Genomic DNA, 23771 nt, shown 5'->3' with positions numbered 1-23771 from the left:
GCCTAAGCATGCCAAGCATGAGACAGATTTTTCCATAGATCCAAGCTTGGGAGTTTAGAACTTTTTTTCTTTAAACTATGCCTCAGCACTTATCAGTGAGGGTTTATATATATATATATATATATATATAAAATACAATTGAGTGAGAGAGAAAAGATTCATATAATAAGTTTTTTTATTGAAACTACAAATATATCTAATTTGATCCGGATAGAAAATAAATTTATTATCGAATAAAAAAATTGTAATTCAATTCTCGTCTATCCGGTTGAAGTCTTGCTTTAATAATAAATAAAAAAATTATCAGAGACGATTAATCTTCCCTTCTTTTAAGCATGCGGTTGAGAAGCCATACTTCCATTTCAAAGCGTAGATTTTTTTTTTTTTTTTTTTTTTTATTAAAATTTCAAGACCGACATTTTTACACATCTTTTTGGCCCACATAGACTCATTTCACAACTGAGGGGCCATAGGACAAAAAAGAGGAAAAGAAAAAAAAAGACAAGGTGGCATTAAATTCCAATTCTCAAGCACACAAACACTCAAGCATGGAAACTGAAGCCTCAGAATACAACACCACAGGCGAGCTGACTCGCATGAACCTGCTAAAAGCTGGGAACAACCCAGTTGAGCTCTCTTCCTTATCCTTGGCTTGAACCCCCTGGCTAGACTCAGCATTAGTAAGGCTCGAACCATTAGAAAACATGGTTTGACCCTTTTCTCTCAGCTTGGCCATCTCACTAGACCACTTATCCACCAGCCCAGACATGACTAAAAAACTCTTTCTTAGTAACAAAAACAGACAAATTGTGAAAGGAGGAAAAGTTGTTAAAAGTTCCTTGAAGATATTTGAAGTTTTTGGATGGATGATATTTTTGAGATGTGGAGTACTCAAGTTTATATAAGAAGGCTGAGAAGTGTAGAAGGCTTGTAATAATTGATATAAAAAGCGCACACCTAGTTAATTTGAGTCTATCTTCTTTGTCCCCACAGCCACAGGAAGTTCCAAAACCACAGCAAGCCTGTTGTATATTTATGTACTTTTATGTTAAAATAATGTCGAATCTTCAAGTTCAATGCATATCTGATAAGGTTCAGCATACATCGACTATTATATTGTTAAAAAAGAGCAAGAAATAGGAGGGCAAGTTTGTCAAGAGCTCCACTGAACGGTTACCATGGTGACATGTCTACTTTTGACGCGTCATCATCTTAATGGTTGTTCGTTCAATACATTAGAGTACTACTACTAGGCCTAGTTTAAGTCTAAATTATTAACCTAATGATTCTAGGGGTTTTGAAAAAACAACTAAATAAATTAAGTGTTTAATTTAAATTCTTAAATTAAACTCAATCACATGACGTTCCTCAAAAAAAAAAAAAAAAAAAAAAAAAAAACACTCAATCACATGACTAACTATGTTGACTTTTACAGTGTAAACAATTTTATCTATTCCCCAAATAATTAAATTTAAAAATGTAGTAATTTATTGACCAACTCAACCATATGTTTGAATTTAATTGAGGATCTATGCCTAAATTTTATTAATTAATAAATAAAAAGAAATATTTCATCCATAACATTTTCACAACACTTTTACAACAAACCGTAGGTAGCAGATTATTACAAATTATTACTGGTAGGGTAAAAAAATCCTTTCAGTAATAGGTTCAAATTAGAACTAATAATAACTAACCACCTATGATTTGTTGTGAAAATGTTATAAACGTAACACTTCGCATAAATAAAACACGTCTTCTATGAATATCCTAGAATTATCTTATAAGTCAGAAAAATTGAAGGAGAAAGGTGAAGAAAAGTGGAAAAAGACAGGAAAGGTAAGACCATGTAAACAAGAAAATATAGTTTGTCAAAACCCTTATCTAGCGGCCGAGAGCCTTATAACTCAATTGACATCTTGTTCCACTATTCGAATCCCATCTTCCCCATTTTAACAATCTAATTTATCAAATTCTCATAAAACCATTATCCAGCAGCTGCAGATGGCAAAAGCATCATATATGCCAATTGATATATTGAACCACCTCCACCTTTAATAAATAATTAAATGTTGTATATTGAATAACTACATATGAGTATATGGCTTTTTAAAACAAATTTACAATAGTGTATACTGTATATCCAAAAAAGCCTAACTTTTGGATACACAGCACAGATTTTAAACCTCGTTTACTCATACTTATTTTTCAATGTGGAATTAACCCACTATTTTTTTTTTTTGAAAATACTAAATATTTTTAACACACACAGGGAGAGGGGATAAGATTATTTTAAAGAAACTTATAGCATCTAAAATGACCAAAATAATTAAACTTTCTCTTCTCTCACTGTCCGTGTGTACTTAGTATTCTTAAATAAAAAATAAAAAATAAAAAAAATATGGCAATAGGATAACATGGTACTTGTCAATAATTAACTTCCTCTGAAGATACAGTAAATTTACCAAACGAGAGAATGTTTCACTATGGTGGAAAGGTACCCAAACTAAAATACTCCTTGACAGTACATTAATTCATGGTATTCTCTCTTTCTGCTATCAAGATAATAGTGAATAGTACAAGATCATTCAAAATCCATGAAACAAAAAAGCCTATGGATTAAAATTATATAACTCCAATCTTGTTTCTTCTCTTCCTTTGCTAGCAACCTCTCCTTTGTATACCATACTTTCATGATCAGCCTCACCAAGGTGAAAACCGATCCATTAGCAAACAAACTGTGGTTTCTGACAACATGTTTTCTCTTTGAACCATTCTTGCTTCCTTGGTAGCACCTTCCTTTTCTTCTTCAACTTCTTCTTTGCCTTTTGAAAATAATGGCTTCTGGGTCTTAACCTTAACCTTCTCTTTAAGCTTTGTTAGCTCCCCTATCCACGTTTCCACCACTGCAGCCATGCTAGTTTCGAGTACTTTAATCACGTAGAGAACAACTTTCTTTGTATGTAATAACTTTTTTCGTTTTAAGTGAATGAGTTTGTGAAGCAAGGCATGCGTGGGTTTATATAGAATGAAAAAAGGGAGAGAGGTTGTGGTTTTCTTAGAAGCAAATGGTTCACTTTTGTTTTGGTTTTGTGTTCAAAATCTCGAGGCGTGGCCGTGTTGTGTGGGCGCACCTTGGATTAACGTGGTAGCACACAGTATATAATGTAGGATATTCTTTTTTTTTTTGACACAATGTAGGATATTCTTTGATAGTGTATGACTGGTTGTGCATTATTTTCTACGAACTTGGAATAATTCCTCACCTGTGGCCTGTGGATGCACTTTGTTTAATAATACATGTGGTGATTAGGAGGATTCTATGTGATTCTTAAAATAACTCCCAACTTTATAAAATGTTATTCATCTTATATTATTAGATGTCTTAGGAACATTTTTTTTTAATAAATACTTTTAAATACTTCTTATTGGAAAAAAAACATTTGATTTTTTTGAAAGTTTTTTTTTTTCTTCGTAAAAGTGACATAAAAACTTTTTAAAAATAGATCATTAACAAATATTTTAAGAGCACCACACCCTCTTTTTAAAAGGGATGATATTCCTTCTCAAAAAAAAAGGTTAGTATTGTGATTTTGCCACTTCATTAATGATTTTTTTTAATTTAAAATAATTGGATTGTTTTTATTATTTTATAGAAGAGAGGGATTTGAATCCTTATGTTGAAAACATTAAATATGTCAACTTAGTTACAAGATTTTTTATGTGTTATTGATAGTTACAATGATTATCTGATTTTAAAAGTTATTTAAATATTGATGGTATGATAAAATTTAATATATTTATTTTAAAATAGATAATTAGGATTTTAAAAACTAAAATAATACTAATTTTTAAGGGAAAAAAAAAAAAACAAAAACAGACTTCTAAAAAGGATAACCATTGACTTCTAAGTCGATTGAAACGTCCGATTTTTCTTATAGGTGAGTTCACATTCAAAATCTGTGATGTAAGAGATAATGACTACAATATTATGTGATGATATAGTCACAGAAGTGACAATGAGTTGATTGTAATGGTATATAATTATCTATATATAGATTATCATCATCATCATTATTATCACTTCAAAATCTAATCCATAAGCTAAGGAATCAAAAAGACAAAAACTAAATGACAGCGGTCAAAAACTCTTGAAATTGACAGTATGTTACTATTCAAGAAAACTACAATTGAATAGGGTAGAATTCAATCAGTTCATTGTAATTTGAAATGCAAGCTTTAAAGTCAGGTACTAATTACGTCATTCAAAATGCAAAAGGGGTGTGAAATTTTTGACTCCTCAACTCTACTAAGTTATTTGAATATAGAGGCCCTTTTGGATATACATCACTGTAAATTTTTCTAAAAAACCTTCTTCCCTCTTTCCGTGTGTTTGTTTTAAAAATACTTAGTATTCTCAACCAAAAAAAAAAAAAAAAATTATTTGAATACATATACATACTGTAGGGACTATGACCCAAAATAACAGGTTGGGCCTTGGACCCGTCCGATGACATCAACCCATCCGAGGAGTCAACGTGACTCAAGCAATCCATATTCAAACACCACTGGGACAAAGAAAACATGTATGAGGAGGAATTTCTCCTCGGACACTGAAAATCCAGAGCAAAAGTACATCCCAGCCACTAAAGCCCATCCCCTAAATACGTGAAAAGGAAGGAAACACAAAATATCTAAACAAAAGCTGCTACCGCCACATTGAATGCACTACAGCTACTCTCCTGACCGCATTAATGTGGAGAAGACTTCTAAACAGTGCTGCTTTTGCTATTGCAACTCACAAAGAGCTGAAAGAGGTGTCTAATGGGACAGATGTTCAAGTGGAGGTTTAGATGGTCGACAAGTGTAAAGCCCAGATGACAGGAAAATGCCTATATAATGTGTAAAAGCCCCCATAAGAGGGGAACGGAGAAAAAGGGGAGGAAATACTGTAGCATGCAAAGGAATCCTACTGCACTAACCTATGTCCATAAATCAAGCTTAAAGCCCTATCATTCCGAGTGATCTTTGAATACAATGGCTTTTGTTCTTGTTCGGGTGTTCCTTTACCCCATGCAATATTCCGTTTAACTTACTTAAACCTAGTTCTTCAATCCATACTCTACAAAAATTTATTGTGTTGGGCTTCTTTTGGACCAAGACTTGCAACCATAAGGACTTGGTTACCAAATTGTGTCCCTACACATACATACATATATATATATATATATATATATAGTCTATTTTCCATAAATATTTTGCAAAAAGTCATTACACATTCTCAATACTTTATGGTGTGTCATATGTACTAAAACACAATAATAATTAAGTCTTAATACCAAAAAATTTTATGTCAGTTATAGACTTTCAAATGACTAATCAAAATTGATCACATGCATAAACATACATATTGACATACAAACCATAAATTCATTAGCAATTATGAAAATTCGAAGATTCTTGTTTAAAACACTCAAATCAAACCATTCAAAATCAGCCATTGGATGTTAATATTGTTTTGGCATTTAGTTATGGAAGACTAGTGTATATTGTTGTGTCTTACTAATTGCCATCGTGGTATAATAGAAGATTAGTCTTTGAGCACACAAAGGAAACTGCCACTGCCACAGTTTGAGGTGTAATTGTAAACCGCGTGGTGCTATTGCTTTCTCTCTTTCAACTTGCCCGGTGTAGATTCATCCCTAAAAGTTCAAAAAGACAAGAATGCTATTTGGTCCACAAACCCTATCAAACATTTTAAGCCTTCAATAAGATCCTTGTTTTTTTTGGTCCAATGGTTTTTGCTATTTGGTAAGGATATTCTCTTCCTCTCCCATTTGTCCATCTAGATAACCATCCTCATGCAATCACGTGGAAGCCACCACTAAGAATGTGACACTTCATACTTGCAAAGTGAAGTGGTGAAGGGCTGGTGGTCTAATGTGTCATCAAGACAAATTGGGCAATATCATTAGGCACTATCTTCCAAACCTCTCATTAAAGCTTGGCCCATTTTCATTTGTAGAACAGGTTTTGATTGAACCTACCCAATTCATATCTTTAGGCTTGAAAAAAAAATTCCTAAACCAAAGTCGGCATCTGTTGACTTTTTCCCTTTTTTTAAATACAATTTAAGTGAGAATGAGAAGATTGGAACCTTATATATCTTTCATTAGAAACACTAACAAATATTATTTCACCTAAAGGTCATTAGCACTTAATGCAGCCATAAATCTTTACTTTTTAACTACGCGATTGAGGAGCCATACCTTCTATTCCAAAGCGTAGATTTTTTTTTTTTATTACGCTCTGTTTGTTTCAGCATTAACGTTTTCTTGAAAATAGTTCATTTTTCAAAGAGCATTTTCTAGAAAACTGTCTTATTTTCTAGTGTTTGGTAACAACCTTGAAAATGCGCTTAAGAATGTTTTCTGATATTTGGTATGCAATTTTTTTAAAATATTTATTGTATAATTTAAAACATGTATATTATGTAAACTAACTAATGTAATCATTATTGATAAAAACTAAGAATGAATTTGGTTTTCATGCTAATTAATCTAAAATTTTGACAATAGATACTGTAGGGGGGCGGTTTTGGGGCTCAGGCCCAACAGGTGGGTGATTCTGGCCCAAAAGTCCATCAACAATGAATTTGTAGAGAGTAGGTTACAGAACTAGATCCTTGACAGAGGAAACGTAGTTATGACCAAGCCATGCAACCAGTTGGACGTAAGGATTATTCCTTCAAACTTTTTGGAGTAACGATCCTTGGGGCTGTTTCTTCTACTTCAATCTCCTTCCTCTTTCTTTATCTTTTCCTCCCTTCTTCTTCCGATCCCCTTTCCATGGGGGTCTCCTTCTCTTATATAGCATCCTTTCTAAGATCATGACCCTACACTTGTCAACCATCTGACCTTCCACTCGAGTGCCTGTCCCATAGGTCATCATTTCTCTTTTCTGTGAGTTGCACTGGCCAAGATGATTCTGCCTTCCTGTCCCTTCCACATTAATGCGGCTGGAAAAGTAGTTCCTTGGCATTTAATGCGGCAGTTGTGGTTGCCCCCCTTCCTGAACGCCACGCACCATTCCTTCGTATTGGGTGACCTTTCGCCAGGTAGGGGGTGTTAATTTGACACTCACTTGGCGAGTCCGAGGAGGTACTCCTCCTCGAACGCCCCTAAGCAGGCCCGGCCCATCATGGTTAGGATGGGATATCCTGCGCCCATGCCTTTTCTTCTTATCGTGGTTGGGCTTGGTACATGAACTACGGCCCAACATCAGCTGACAGATTTTACCCCCCACAATAGCCCCTCAAAATGCTGGCCTTTTTCTGGGTCCGAGGAGAAAAGGCGGGATTTTGATACCCACTAGACGGCTCGTGGTGAACCACTGCTTCACACGTGTAGGGGGTGAAGGCACGCCTTTACGTGCCTCATTAATGCTGTGGGCAGTTAATGACTCTGGGGATAGTAACCGCAACTTTCGAGGTTTTACACTCGCCCAATCCAACGGTTGGAGGCAGGATCTACGGTGGACAGCGCTTCACGTGCCTTAGACGCGAGTGCGTCTGTTCAACTTCTACCGAGTATAACAGGCTTTGAGGGTGTTCGTCCCTCACTTTTGACGAGCCTTTCAGTATTCAGAACTCCTCAAAGCTTATTCCTTCAGTCCGTTCTTACTTCCGCTGCCATTCTCTTGAAGACTCTTTCGTGCCTCTTACCCGTAAGTGCGTGCTTCTTCTCCATCATTCTTCATTAATCATACTGCCTTCAAGTTGTTTTTTAGGATTAGAGGGGATGGGTAGGCTTGAGAAAATGATAGATTCTCTGGCCGGTATGGCGGGCTTCAGGGCGAAGTATCGTATCCCACCGAAGGTAGGTTTAGAGTACTGTCATCTGGAGGACATTTTGCTCAAACGGAGAACAGGAGAGGTCGCAATTCCAATGATAGCCTTCGTGGAAGGAGGAATGACTATTCCGATGGGGAGAATAACTAGGGATTACCTACGTGGTCATAGGTTGGCCCCCCATCAATGCACTGCTAATTTGTTCCGGATCCTGGGGTGTGTCAAAACCCTGAACGATCAGATGAACCTCGGCCTCTCATGGCACGATGTGGTTCATCTTTATGAATGCCATAAGCTCGGCGACACATACTATCTAAAGTCTAGGAATGACGAAGTGAGGTTGATATCCTGCCTTTCGAAATCCAGTAAAGGCTTGAAGGACGACCATTTGATCGTCTCCGGGCCATGGTATGACGGACCTCACTGTCCGACTAGGGCGGGAGAGCCAGGTGGGGTGTCGTAGGACTAGATGCCGTGGGGAGGATTTTGGTTTCAAGCTCCTCCCCCTCTTTTTCTTTGATTCGGCCCTCTGACGGATATTTCACTTTCTGGTGCAGGGTAGACGACACAGCCCCTCGCGTATGAAGCCATGGCCGGGCCACAATAGCTGTGTAGGGTGAGTATGCGTCCACCACGATGAAGTCCACTTCCACTACTTCTATGTCTGTTTGCACAGGCAATCTAATCATGCCCTTCGGGATGACGATTTTTCCCTCAAAGCTAAGCAGGGGAGCATCGTACGGCGACAGGTCCTCCTGCTTTAAATTCAGCCCCTTATACAAGTCTGGGTACATCACCTCCACGGCACTACCCTGATCAACTAACACCCTCTTCACGTCATAACCTCCTATTCTGAGCGTCACGACTAGGGCATCGTCATGGGGCTGAATAGTTCCCTCCTTGTCCTCCTCCGTGAATCCAATTAATGGCAGGGCCCTCCCTCTAGCACTCTTGGATCCCCTTTCGTCTGACTCTGTCGGGAACCTACCCACTGACATTACTCTGAACGGGCCGGAACCGGTTCTCCCAGGTGTGGCAAGAATGACATTTATCGTGCCGATGGGTGGCCTCAAGGCGCTTTGCCTGGTATCGACGTTTAACTGCTCAGGGCGTTACAACAGATGCCTTAACTTTCCTTCTCGGACAAGTCGATCCAAATAGTTTTTCAGGTTCCTACATTCGTCAGTGACGTGACCAGGCTCTTGGTGATACGCACAATATAGATTCTGATTGCGTTTTGAGGGGTCGCCCGCCATCCTATTCGGCCATTGAAAAAAGGGTTCGTGCTTTATCTTCTCCATGATCTCGTGCAATGGCTCTCGGAACACAGCGTGGACTACCTGAGCCCCTGTAGATCCCGATTGTTCCGTATAATCTCTTCTCGGCTTATTACTGCCACTGAAGCGGTTCGACCTGAAGTCCCTTCTCTCCTGAGGGACAAACTTCGCCTTTCCCTTCCCAGTTTGCTGGTCCTCTTCGACCCTTTTATACTTGTCTATCCTGTCCATGAGTTGCCCCACGCTGGTGGCTGGTTTCCCAGTAAGGGACTTTCTTAAGCCATGCTCTGTCGGCAAGCCCCTTTTAAAGGCATTGATGGCGACGTCATCGTGACTTCCTTCTACCTCGTTGTGCATCTCCCAATATCTGTCCGAGTAGGCCTTCAGCGTTTCTCCTTCTCGCATGGACAGGGATAAAAGGGAATCGAGAGGCCGAGGGACTCTAGTGCTGGTGATGAAGCGGGAGCCAAAAGCCTGCGTCAACTGTTTAAAGGAATCTATGGAGTTTGGTGGGAGGGCATCAAACCATCTCATGGCCAGGGGCCCTAGACTGGATGGAAACACCTTACACATTAACGCCTCGTCCCTAGAGTGGACGGCCATCCTTTGGTTGAACTGGCTCACGTGTTCCACGGGATCAGTTCGACCATTGTACAAGGTAAACGTTGGCTGATTAAACCGCCGAGGGAGTACCACCCGCTCTATCCTTCGGGTAAACGGCGACTGGGAGATTCGATCCAGGGCCTTGCTCATGGCGTCATTGACCAAGCCTTGGTAAGGTGGGCTTTTACGACCGCGTTTGTGAGGCCGCTCTTCCTCATAAGAGAACTTCTCGCTCGGAGGAGTTCTCGTCCTACGTCTGTATTCATCATCCTCACCGCTGCTAGTATCTGAAATGGGCGAAGGATGTTTTTGCTGGGCTTGACGCAGCTTTCTTTTTAAATCCTTAATTTCTTGTCGTAGGGTCCTCCGCTCGTTGTGCTGGTGGGACGCGTGATATTTCCCTTTCGAGCGACTTCTACTCGTGTGAGAGGTGTTCACACTGCCCTCTCGTTGATTATCTTGGTCCTTTGCCCGTTCAAGGTTTACAAAGTTGTCCTGTCGTTGAGATTCTGTACGTCCGGTTTGGCGCAGACCTGATCCTTCCATCCCTTGCTGTTTCACTTGTCGAGACACAAGTTCTCCCCACAGACGGCGCCAATTGTAGGGGGGCGGTTTTGGGGCTCAGGCCCAACAAGTGGGTGATTCTGGCCCAAAAGTCCCTCAACAATGAATTTGTAGAGAGTAGGTTACAGAACTAGGTCCTTAACAGAGGAAACGTAGTTATGACCAAGCCATGCAACCAGTTGGACGTAAGGATTATTCCTTCAAACTTTTTGGAGTAACGATCCTTGGGGCTGTTTCTTCTACTTCAATCTCCTTCCTCTTTCTTTATCTTTTCCTCCCTTCTTCTTCCGATCCCCTTTCCATGGGGGTCTCCTTCTCTTATATAGCATCCTTTCTAAGATCATGACCCTACACTTGTCAACCATCTGACCTTCCACTCGAGTGCCTGTCCCATAGGTCATCCTTTCTCTTTTCTGTGAGTTGCACTGGCCAAGATGATTCTGCCTTCTTGTCCCTTCCACATTAATGCGGCTGGAAAAATAGTTCCTTGGCATTTAATGCGGCAGTTGTGGTTGCCCCCCTTCCTGAACGCCACGCACCATTCCTTCGTATTGGGTGACCTTTCGCTAGGTAGGGGGTGTTAATTTGACACTCACTTGGCGAGTCCGAGGAGGTACTCCTCCTCGGACGCCCCTAAGCAGGCCCGGCCCATCATGGTTAGGATGGGATATCCTGCGCCCATGCCTTTTCTTCTTATCGTGGTTGGGCTTGGTACATGAACTACGGCCCAACATCAGCTGACAGATTTTACCCCCCACAGATACAATCAAAATTAATTAGTTGGCAAATTTTCATGATCTCTACCACTCATCTTGCTCATATATATAGACAATAACGTACATACACACACACATATCAACCATTTGTCTACTATAGTCAACCACAAGTCTTCAATATTACTCTAAATTATGTCTTTACATAATGTACTGCATAATATATCATCACTACATAGTATCTGCCAAAAAAAATGTATTTGCCAACAAATGCAATTCTCCTAAACAATTATCATTCATTATATAACAATATTATTAGTCAACAGTAAAGATTGTCCCATGTAAAAGCAATTTAGAGCAATATAGGTACTATGTTTAAAATTTTCATCTTTTACTTTTTTCATTCTTTCTTCTTCTTCTTTTATTATTATTATTTTTTTTTTTTTTGCACTTTATGTACGAAAAAGAAGTAACTTCTGCCTGGAATCCATCAAACCGAAAATTTCTTAGAGAAAAAAGAAAATCGAGCTTGAAATTCAAAGCAAAGAATTGGTATTTTGGTAAAGATGAATGAAATAATTACCACTGTAAATTTATTCTCCTTTGTAAGTCGGAGCTATTGATCGATCAATGAAGTAAAGAAACATCTAATCAGAGAATTGTGTTACAGAGGGGAAGAGAAACATAAAGAAAAGAGAGAAGAGAGACAGTTAAAGAGAGAGATCTATGGAAAGAGGAGAGACCAGAGTTAGTGACGGTGAGGGTGTGAGGAGAGAAAAAGTAAAGGAAAGAGAGAAAAAGTGAGAAAACTTACCATGAGAGAGAGAAGGCACCAAAAAATTATGTTTCCCACGACTATAGACGAAAATAATATTTATAGGAGATGCAACGCATGAGAGAGAAATTGTTTTCCAAAAAAAAAATTTGGAAAACAGCTTATAGAAAATAAGCCTTATTTTTATTAGAGTTTTCCGTTGACCAAAGATAGTTTTCCATTGACCAGGTTTTTTTTGAGCTACCAAACACTGGAAAATGTAGAAAACTATCTTTACAGAAGGTTTTCTAGCGAAACAAACAGAGCGTTATTATTAAAATTTCAAGACCGCCATATTTACACATCTTTTTGGCCCACATAGACTCATGTCACAACTGAAGGGCCCAGGACAAAAAGGAGGAAAAGATAAAAAGACTAAAGTGACATTACATTTCAATTTTCAAGCACTCAAACACTCAAGTATAGAAACTGAAGCCTCAGAATACAACACCACAGGCGAGTCGACTCGCATGAACCGGCTAAAAGCTGGGACCAACCCAGTTGAGCTCTCTTCCTTTTCCTTGGCTTGAATCCTCTGGCTAGACTCAGCATTAGTAAGGCTAGAGCCATTAGAAAACATGGTTTGACCCTTTTCTCTCAGCTTGGACATCATACTAGTCCACATATCCACCAGCCCAGACATGACTAAAAAAATCTTTCTTAGTAACAAAAATAGACAAATTGTGAAAGGAGGAAAAGTTGTTAAAAGTTCCTTGAAGATATTTGAAGCTTTTGGATGGATAATATTTTTGAGATGTGAAGTCAAGTTTATATAAGATGGTTGAGAAGTGGTGTAGAAGGGTTGTAATAATTTTTTTTTTTTGGTAGAAAAAGGAATAACATTAAAAACTAAGGAACAAAACCAGGATCAACGCATTGTCTGTTGCTATACAGACCACGGCTATCAGCCTCTAGAAGGGTTGTAATAATTGATATACAAAGCGCACACCTTCTTGTTTATCTGTGTGCTTTGTAAAATAGACACATTTTGTCCGGTTTTAGTCTATCTTCTTTGTCCCCACAGCCACAGGAAGTTCCTAAACCACAACAAGCCATTGGTATATTTTTGTACTTTATGTTTAAAAAAAATGTCGAATCTCCAAGTTCTGTGCATACCTGATAAGGTTCAGCATACAACGACTAAATTATATTGTTTAAAAAAAGAGCAAGAAATGACAACTCTACTTTTGATGTGTCATCGTCCTAACTGGTTCAATACACTAAAACTAGTTCAATACACTGACCAGCCAAGTCCAAAATATTAAGGCCCATTTGGTAGAGCATTTTAGCAACATGTTTTCAGTTTTTAAACAATATTATACGCATTTTCACAAACTTTTTCATCCACATATATTTCAAAAAAAATACAAACAACATTATTCAAACTCTTCTACCAAACGGGCCCTAAAATCCCATTTGGTAATGATTCTTGGGGGATTGAAAAAATAACTAAATAAATTAAGTGTTTAACTTAAATTCTCCAATTAAATTCAATCACTTGACTATACAAATAATTTTATCTATTTCCACAATAACTAAATTTAAAAATGTTGTAATTTATTGACCAACTAAACCACATGTTTGAATTTAATTGAGAAACTGTAACTAAGTTTTATCAATAAATAAAACACAAAGCTTCTATGAATATACTAGAATTATCTTATTATATTTCAGACTAAGTTAAAGAGAGAGAAAAAAAAAGTGTAAAAAGACTAGAAATCTACAACCATGTAAACAAGAAAATATAGTTTGTCAAAGCCATTACCTAGCAGCCAAGAGCCTTATAGCTCATTTGACACCTTAATATTTCCAACGGAGACATCTAGGATTCAAAATCCCTTCACAGTGTGGGCAGCAGTTATGCAAAGTCATCACATCAACAAAAAGGCTTTTTACGCATTGGAAGGTCGCCAAGCAAGTCCCTTGTGATGCTGCGAAACAGAGCTCATTTAAGACTTGAGTCTGCTGTGCGAGTGACATGAGCAAATCTTGCAAGGGACTTCATGATAACATGATATGTCTTGGAGAGGATTGGTGTATGTCCTATGCCTGAAGAACTCTGACCCCTTGGAAGGGAGGCTCGGGCAAAACAGAGTAGCACCATCCAAGGGAGCTCTTTGTAATTCATGGCAAATCTCTCACTGAAGATGCCCATGGCTTGCTCTCTCTGAGTAAAAAACAGCGGGTTCTGAAGCCAAATACTGGGCTTGCTCAAGCAATATAGGTCAGGGGGAAGCAAGAGATGTGAAGACAAATATGGGGCTAGCTGAGGTAACATCAAAATAGGTGCAATGACTTCATTGTAGGTAGGCAAATTTTACAGACCCCAAGTGTCTGTCTTTTTGCATGTGAATAAAAAACCCCTGACATGCCTAACATTGTATCTTGAACAAGGTAATTTGAGATCATAGCTTGTATCTATAGCACATAGGATCCACAAGTTCAAATCCATGGTGTCCAACCTTCATACATGTTGCACAGATTATCTATGCTTGTGGCTTGCCTAAGTAGATAATCCACTTGCTCAGCAATACTAATATCCCTGGAAGTCCAACAAAGGTGAACTGTTAATAAGGATTATAACTTAAAACCTATTAAAGAGTTCCAAAGAAAACAAATACCTGTTGTCACCAACATCTCGACCGTCTAGTTTCATCTCAATTCGCCTCAAAACCGACAATGCATAAGCATTTTTACCTAGCAATGGCAAAAAATACAAACAAGAAAGTGACGACTTGGTCCTCTTTTCCCAATTTTTTCTTAGGTAAAAATTAACACCCAACAATCACATACTGTTAAAGACTTCAGTAAGCAGCAGAGAAAAGCCCACAGATAATGAAATGCAGAAATAATTTTATTTCCTGGGTGACTGAATGAGTGAATCTTATAAAAGAAAAAATGTCTTGCTCTAGTAATAATTTGGACATAGGGAGGGATGAGTTAAAGTTTCAACAGAGAGCTTGTTTAGTTTTCCATACTATATAGATTTTACTCAGAAAGACGAGCACCAAGGAAACAAGTTATATGAATAATTTGATAGGATAAACTTGGTACTTACCCTGACCTACTCGACTACCACCATGCATATTAGGCACAGGAGCTTCACGATCTTCATCTTCAGTCTTAACTTTGTTTGATGCAAATATCTCGTCCTTAACACCAGCCTTCTCATCTGAGTTCTCATTCAAAGAATGCAAACTGTCAGAAGGGACAGTTACAGATTCATTGCTTGGTGATGTCCCAACTTTGAGACATTCATTCAGCTCATTCACTACTGACTTGCCAGAAACTGTATCAACAACATTAACCTCCACATACTTGGATTCTAACTGCCCAAAATGTGAAATTTCTCGGAAGTCAGTTTGAGAAAATGGAGCAGTATTTTGACCTGTGGCACTAGACCCATGTAAAAGTTGTCCCATATCTTCAGCCAGCTTATTTAAGCAATCTGGAACAATTTCTTCAGCTGCGTCAATACAAGATTCTGAGATGCTACTGCAGATGCTATCTGGTGGAGATATCCATCCTTTATCTTGCAAAGAAAGTACAGTAACACCAAGAAAATTCTCAGTGCTTCCACTGTCAGATATGGAGAGGCTTCCACCCTCCTTGTCAGCAAATTCAGTAGCATCACCAGCAAGATCTGACCTCGATGAATTAATTCCCTGTGATTTTACTTCCTGGCTCTCTCCTAGTCCTTCAAGAGCCTGTCCAAGTGAAAGAATATATTCACGTTCATTAATCTTGCTATTCTCAATATATATAGTAATAATAAAATATAGCCCACATGATTAATCTAAAAAAGGTTACAATACTTTGTGAAGATTGCCAGCATGTAGACTTGCAGTTCGTGCAAGCCTGGTCAACATGGAATAGAGTCCCTTCACAGAAGATGTAAGTGATGGTACCAAGGGCTTAAAGGTCTGACAAGCCTCCCTAATTCTTAAAAAGTAAGACTGGTATATGGCCTGTCCATGAATGGGAGGTATCTCTTTACTGGTCTCCTGTTCCCTAAACATAGCACCAGTCATTGCAGCTACATCTATAGACAGCACCGCTTCAAGTGGAAGAAGGATTGCATTTGCCTGCACAGAAAATAAGAAAATCAAAATACATTGTTGACTTGAAACCAGACCTAGATCCGCAAAGCTCCTAAGAAGATAGATTAAATTTGGTGATATCTGGAAAGTGAGTCACATGTAACAACCTATTTACTTACAAAAGCACAAAATTAGTGACAAACAAACTAATGAAATCTTTCTTTTTTTTAAATCGAGAATGGTAAATAACAAACAAATTGAGAGAAAAAACCTTAGAAAGATCTTCCATAAGAGAGTGGTGTACTGCAGCAGACTCCTTTCCCAGACTATGAACATCCTGGAGATCGTCTGTTATGGCAAGGACCTAAAAAGTAAGAAGCATTAGTGACATACAAAAAGCAAGAAGAGAAAAATGTTGGGAATCTTTGAAATTCATAACTGGCCCTGAAAAATCAAATATTGCAAAAGAATAGGAAAGAAACATAATAGAACAGATAAAAGGGCCAGTAAGAGAAATGACTGATGTGCCTAGAGCCTTGTAGCTCAACTAGTTGGTAGCTTTTGGTGTTTTCAACAAAGACATCCAAGGTTCAAATCCTCCCTCTCTCATTGTAACTATTAAATTATCAAGAAAACATAAAATAAAAAAAGAGGAATAATTTTTCTGTCAAATTTATCTGTCATCATTTAACTCCTAAAAGCTAATAAAATGATATAATTTAAAGCATCCATAAAAAATGAAATTCTTAATTACAAATTTGGATATATTCATTTAATCATTAGACTTTTTTTTTTTTATATATTAGAAGTTAAATTATGGGTTGAGATAGAAAAATTAGTAGGGTCTGCCAGATATCCACACTTTATCAAAACTAAAATATTATCATTCTTCTAGTTCACTGTTTTATTAAAACAAGAATTTCTTCAGTGCATATCTTTGTTCCTTTGTTTTAAACTTGATAACCTAAAATTTTTCTAATGAGGATAAGAATAACATGAGGAACATAGCTGGCACAAAAATATTGGTAAGCTATCAATATCAGACTAAGGATATTAGATGAATCAGATTACCATATGATTTTGCTGGATCACATGAATAAATTGCATTAATTAAAGTTGTTTGGGGGGAGAGGGGGGGGGGAGGTATGAATAAAGTAAGGAAAAGTACATAAACAGTGAGACAAAATTTTCAATACAGGAACTTAATCTTAGGCCACCCACTGTAAAAGCAATAAGCCTACAAAGCTTATCAGTAAACTCTTGTCTTCCCCTTTTGACATGTTGCCAATTTCAGAATAGTTAATGATAGAATTTTTTATTACATGAAGTAATTAGTAAATGAAAAAATTAATCATAATAAACTTAGCAATCCCAGGTCAGGGATATATTAAGCTACTTGAAGGTAAAAGACTTTGCTCTGAAGGACATGATTCACTCATTACCCTTTTAGAAATTTACTGTGAAAATCAGGCCTAAAACAGTTCAGAAAACCCAAAACTGCCATATGTCATTATGTCTGAGGAAAGCTATAAACCACAACTTCAGGAGGCCCAATCTCATATGCTCATGCATCCAATGATATGGGAGAACATATCTATAGCAGCATATCCTCAATCGTGTAATTCAGAATAAAAAAAGTTGAAATCATATTCCACATGACAGTATATATAGACATGTGGTAAAAATTAGAAAGTATCAATTGGCATCAATTATCATAAGGCCACACCTCTTCAAGCATGGAACCGCATTCAGAAGTCAAAGCAGTATGGTTCTTTGAAACACGACAAAATGCAGATAATGCAACACTGGCTTCATATGCACAATCCCTCATAGCAAGAATAGTGCTATGCAGGTCACCTGTAAATGCAAGAAATCAGAATGTTTTACATAATTGGGTGTAGCAGTGATGAAGGTGAGTGTGTGTGTGTGTTAAAATCAATGAACGCGTCTATGCCACATATGAGACATGCATAAATATGTTTATAATGATGTAATGTTAACATAAGCTTTGTAACCTGAAGCTGACTTTGCTTTGAGAGAGGCAATGCAGAGTTCATTAGTTGCAGAATATAAGCCATTTGAAGCAGCTTCCATGGTGCGTTGTGCAAGTTTCCACTCTTGTTCAGAACCTAACATGAGAAACAAGAAAGGATAAATTTATAACTCATATGGAACTGCAATTAATATAAAAAAAATAAAAATTAACTTCTGAGGAATATTTTAAACTCACGCATAAAAGAATGATAATTCGCCTCCAATTTTTCAAGCGCATTCAAGTAAGCTTGCTGCCATGTCCTGCCATCCCCGCCAGTCCTATAAGGGTAAATCTCTCCTGGAAACCGGAAAATGCCATCTCTTGATGCTTCAAAATCCAATAATGACATGCAAATTTTCATAATATCTGATGCCTTTTCTTTAGTTTCCCATAGCAGTTGCCGTCGCTTCATCAGATGGTCATGGAACTCAGGAGGAATTCCTGAACCCTTGGCTGAAGCATTTCCAGTTGCACTAGAATTTGGGCCACCACAAGCCCACCCCATTGCTCTCTCAAGCTGTGCTTCTGCTGTGACAGAATTTCGTTCACAAGCCTGCAGGCCCTCCTTTGATCTAGCTATCTTTGACACAGCTGATTGCATACTCTCCAGCAATTTAGCTCTGCTGAGATTTGAAATGATAGTATAAAGGTTATCATCACTAGGAAGGAAGTTCTGGAATGTGACCCTAGTATTGTGGGAGGATGTCAATGTAATATCATGCATCCATTCCATCTGAACAATCTCTAGGCCAGTCTTACGAAGAGCCTCTCTGAGCTCATTCACCTGCCTCTTCATAAGGGAAGCTGCTGACCTTGCTGCTCTAGCTGTTTCATGAGCATTGCAGTATTCTTCCAGCATGAGTTGAACCCTTTTCACAGCCCCAGCATCTCTTTTCGCTTGATCAAGAGCAACATCCTTTGTTGCCTCTGTTAATTGCTTCAGATGATCATTTTCTCTCTCTAACAAAGCCACTAAAGCAGGAACAACTCGTTCCTTCAGGTACTGGCCAATATGTTCCTGAAGTTGGACCTCTAGCTTTTTCTTTACAACATTGAAGAGCTGGTCAAATCCTAAATTTTGATCAACATATGAAGCTACATCATGTATGCATGAATCAAGAAAAGAATCCACAAGAACTATTTTCCAAATGAAAAAAGAATGGCTATCCAACAAGCCCCCAAACTTCCAGATATATTCAGACATTGGGTATCCAGAACTCATCAAATCCACCAAATTAGGAATGTCCTTTGAGTGAGAAGTAGCAGAAACACCAAATGAAGACAGCGATTTATCCATAGATTCCAATTCAGAAAAGGGCTTAACTAGTGTGGATAATAGCATTTTTATTGTCACATTATGCTGCTCCCTCTCCTCATCAACAGAAATTAGAGACTGGAAATGGCGTTCTGAAGAAACCAAGGCCTGTTTTATGTCAGCTTCTCTTTTTATGAGTGAAGAAGTACGTACATCCCTCTGGCTCCAAGTTCGGTGGAGTTGGTCCAGCTGTGCCCTACAAGCCTCTTCCTGGGATGCAAGCTCCTCTGCCTCCTCCCAAGAGAGATTATCCCTGCCTTTCACAGCAGCTTCTTCAAGAGCCAACTGCTGCTCAGTAATGCGGCCAACCTTGATAAAGTAATTCTGCTCCAGTTCAACCAGAGATGCCCTCTCCATTTCAAGCTCAAGGAGTTGCTCTAGTGCCATGTCAACAGAACCCCGAATTTGTGAGATTAACCCAAATGCATCCATGACTTCAGAATTAAATGAAACAGCAGATCTTATAACATCTGGTAGAACAACTTCAGTCATTTGCCCAAGTAGGCTCTTACAGGAATGTAAACTGGTTCCAAAGATAGAAACCCAATTTCTTTCAGAAAAATATTTTGAATGGTCTTTGTCTGCATCGATGCTAGGTATCTCCCTACTAATGATATGTCGTATTTCATTAACAAACCCTGCCAAGAGAACACATTTCTCAACTTGCTCTTCGAGCTCAGAGAAAATAGTTCCGAAATCATACTGCAATCTACTATTTACACTTCTTCCTTTTGTGGAATCCCTAAATATATTTAATGTCCTACTTTTAACATCATTGTACAAAGAACTTAGAGCTGTATTCAAAATAGATAACACCTTCTCCTTCTTCTCTTCCAGTTCCCCTCGCAATCTTGCATCCCTTGTCCCATCATATTTAGATTGTCCCGATTGAATAGAAGACAAGGAATCTTCTTTCCTTACCAGACCAGCAGATTGCATGTATCTCATAAAAGCAGACAGAACCCGATCCTTAGCTTTAGATTCAGTTTCTGAGCCAATAGAGTTGACTAACTCGGCACACTCTTCTTCGACTTTCTCTATCTCTACTGCATACTTCTCCACTTTAAGGCACAAATCGCCATGACTGTTTTTGACAGAATCAGGATTATCCCCATTTACTTTCTCCATAAGTTCTGAAGCCTGTCTTAGGGCAAGAGAGAGGATGTCAGAGGATAGCGCATTAACTGCAAGTTGCAGAACTTGTGCCCAGCCATGCACTGCACTAGTTGAAAGGTAATTTAGGGGGAGGATTCTTTGCAAAGCCGAAGAATATGCTTGGAGTGCAGTTCTAGCAGAAGAGAGTCCATCATCTAACTCAGCTATGAGCTGAAAAACTTCCCTATCTATATCATGACATTGTACTTGTGTGGGCTCAGGAACAATAGTTAATGGAACCCCTGCCACCAGAACAGCGGATGTAAGAGAAAAATCTTCTTCCATGCCACTCAGATTTATGGAAACATTTATTTCTGTAATCAAATTGCTGCGTAAAGCATCAATGATCCTTCCATGCTGCTCCATCCAAGTTGCTGCCTCTTGAGCTTTTTCAGCAACCACAGCCTTTGATTGGGCGAATTCTCGAGCCTTACTTTCAAAGGACGCACGAGTATTTTCTGAATTTATAGTTGCATCAGAAACAATTGACTTTGCCGACGTCTCATGCAGAATAAGCTTAGATCTCTCTTGATCCGCTTGAGAAAAAAGAGCAGAGACGCTCTCATATCGATTTAGAACATCAGCAAATCTCTGGTACACAAATCATCAAAGTCAAAATAAAATAAAATAAAAGGCTCAAAGGTTGTAAGCAGCCAAAATTTGTTGGTTTTATAAGTGCTCATACCTCAAGAGAAGATTCAATGGCTGGTAGGGTGGCCAATAAAAGATCATGATGTTCCTGGTCATGATTGAAGAACAATAAGAAATTTTGAAGTTCCAGATAAAGATATGACTGACAGAATACTAAACATGTCGCATGCAAAGTGATAAATACCACATTTGCTGTTATTAAAACAAATGCAGACTCTAAAACTTCATGATAATGCACAAAATATGAATAATTCAATACAGTCTATCACAAAGACATTGCAATGAATGTGTAAGATGTGTTCCAGGCCCATCCACCAGGATTGAAAAGGAAAAAGAAAACAATGAGTACACAAAATAATGTTTGCACGGTTTCTATTTTCTTTTTCAATGGAGTTCATTACTTATAAAAAAAAATGTTTACAAAGTTTACAAGAACATACTTTGAATTTTCTTCACACAGAGGACTATACAAGCTCCAATTTTCAAATGATACATACCTGTAAGGGAACACGAATTTCCTGCACTCGCGAGGCAAATAAACTCAAGCTGACAGCCAACTCCATGCCCTTTCTTTCTTCACCACCAATTGCTGCATCATCATGAAAATCTCCCCGAGTCCATTCTTCCAATGGATCCCAAACAAACACTTCTAGTAACATCAAGAGTATATCTTTATTCTTTCTAAGAACATCAACAACTGCTTCACAACTTGATCTAAATGTGCCTTCTATTCCAGTCAGCCCTAAAGCTGCTTCTATTGTCTGGGTAAGGCGGAAGGGAACAATCTCTGGAACTTTTAATCTTTGCCCTTTATCGAAACAAACATTGTAATCAATATGTACTATATCCCCTTTAGAGAAATCTATAAGAATATTATCCAAATGTCTATCCCCCAGACCCAAAATGTGGCCCACCATGCTCATGGCTGCAACACTTCCAGAATACCTAAAATTCAAAATCACAATTAATAGTTGAAATATTTCACAATTTATGATATATATATAAATGAAGAAATTCAAGACCCACTGAGTGCGTGTAACTACCAATGAAAACTCTATAAAAGGAGATATTAATTATATAAAAAAAAATAAGAGAAATTATTAGTGCAAAGTTTATTACGCAACTTCCAAAAAATTTCATACTAGTTCTCTTCCACGAGTTAGCCTATTAAAAACAAGGAATTTAGATGAAAATCGCTAGCTCAGTATCCTAGAATACATGGGATGTCTCTGTGGTGAAGCCCAAGACATTTTGGACTTGATTGAGAGAAGGAAAGAGCAGCCATGGTTGACATTGGAATGACAATTAACCACAATCTAATGGACATAGACCATTTATTAAAGATGCAACCACAAACACAAAATAATGATGTGCTCAAATGGTACAATGTCACAATAAGTATATGTGACATTAGATGCTTTAGTGATCCACCATCACTAATAAATTAGGTATCAAGGTGGAAATCATCTCTGAATCTGTTGTCCAACCTTGGTTATTAGATATGTAAAACTCAAGCATAGCTTATTTATTCAAATAAGATGAGGAAAAAAAATGGAAATAACTATTCAGAAACCAATTGGAATATTGGATTGTGAAAAATCATAGCTAAACTTACTGACAAGTTTCCTCTACCACAGAGAGTTCAAGGCAAGAGCATTTATTTATTTATTTATTTTTGATAACATAGTCAGCGAACCCATTAAGGTTTGCTTGATTAATACCCAAAAGAAGAAATATTGCAAGCAATTGATGTACAGATCTTTGAAGAATTCAAGAAGGCATTCTTCAACCCCAATATTGAATTATGAAGAGAGGATGATCTGGACCATCATTAAAACCACAGGCAGAAGGTAAATGTGGGAGCCAATGAAAAGGGAATTGAGAAAAATTCTTTTCTCCTTGTTATCTCTAATTATTTTCTCTAATTGGAAAACAAAATCCAGCATGACATAGGACCAAATGTGTTACTCCAAGAGGACCATTGGAGTTCTATTTCTTTCTTTTTCCCCCAATTATGTTCCTCATCTCTCCTGATATCAGTAAGGTCTATATTTCGAGCCAAGTTGTTCATCGAATGGATTCCTTTATCTCCAATAACCAATGGCTACAATCATATATTGTAAGAATTGGGATTGTACTTTTGAACAAAAAGTTCAGGGTCATGAACTCCAATTAGTAAACTATAGGAATTTATTGGAAGAAAAAATGACTGATAATTACAAATAAAAAAGACCATGCATAAATTGATGTTATGCAGGTATGTATTCATATGTAAATAAGATATATGTCAATTTAGACCATGCATAAACATATCAGCATGTTTGGATTTACTCACAATGACTATTATTTACTGGAAATTGCGTAATTAATATAGACCATGCATCAATGACATGTTATTTACTGATAGATTACACAAATTACAGGTACATGTGTCAATATTATTTACTCATGGTACCTATGTACCTTTAATAAATAAATTATTACAAGTGTGACTTAAAATCAAGTTGTCACATTTGGGCTCTATCAGGCAAACTTTGGGTTTTTTATTGATTTATAAGAGGTTTCCTTTCAAGTAACCATGAGTTAGGCTTATCATTGCTTTATGAGAAGTTTCATTTCAAATATTAATGAGCTTCCATGTCTTTCCAACATATTTACAGTTTTTTGACAAGCATCTAAGACTTATTCATTTTTAGAGTATGTATGAAATGATACACTGCCAATATATAATCCTTCGGAAAATAAAAAAGATCAT

The 23771-nt window shown here is 37.7% G+C and overlaps 1 protein-coding gene across 2 annotated transcripts in view; it reads right to left on the bottom strand.

The window, feature by feature from the left end:
- Positions 1–355: 355 nt before the first annotated feature.
- The window catches only part of LOC126705860 (uncharacterized), a 35116-nt gene continuing 11700 nt past the window's right edge, over positions 356–23771 (bottom strand). The window contains exons 6-17 of one of the 2 annotated variants that reach the window (XR_007648442.1): positions 21514–21961; positions 21051–21104; positions 18091–20956; positions 17876–17989; positions 17587–17717; positions 16132–16224; positions 15636–15905; positions 14879–15527; positions 14442–14517; positions 13586–14362; positions 12297–12936; positions 356–602 (exon numbers count right to left, since the gene is read on the bottom strand). Coding sequence is in view for 1 of the 2 variants with exons in the window: in XM_050405083.1 (XP_050261040.1) it covers positions 14263–14362; positions 14442–14517; positions 14879–15527; positions 15636–15905; positions 16132–16224; positions 17587–17717; positions 17876–17989; positions 18091–20956; positions 21051–21104; positions 21514–21961 (4801 nt within the window). In the remaining variant the exon portion in view is untranslated. Of the gene's footprint in view, positions 603–12296; positions 12937–13356; positions 14363–14441; positions 14518–14878; positions 15528–15635; positions 15906–16131; positions 16225–17586; positions 17718–17875; positions 17990–18090; positions 20957–21050; positions 21105–21513; positions 21962–23771 lie in introns of those variants that run through there. The other variant, XM_050405083.1, reaches the window with a different exon arrangement.

This window comes from Quercus robur, chromosome 11 (assembly GCF_932294415.1).
Source record: "Quercus robur chromosome 11, dhQueRobu3.1, whole genome shotgun sequence".
Taxonomy (NCBI): domain Eukaryota; kingdom Viridiplantae; phylum Streptophyta; class Magnoliopsida; order Fagales; family Fagaceae; genus Quercus; species Quercus robur.
The sequence above is the reverse complement of the archived record's forward strand: the minus strand, read 5'-3'. Positions and strand labels throughout refer to the sequence as shown.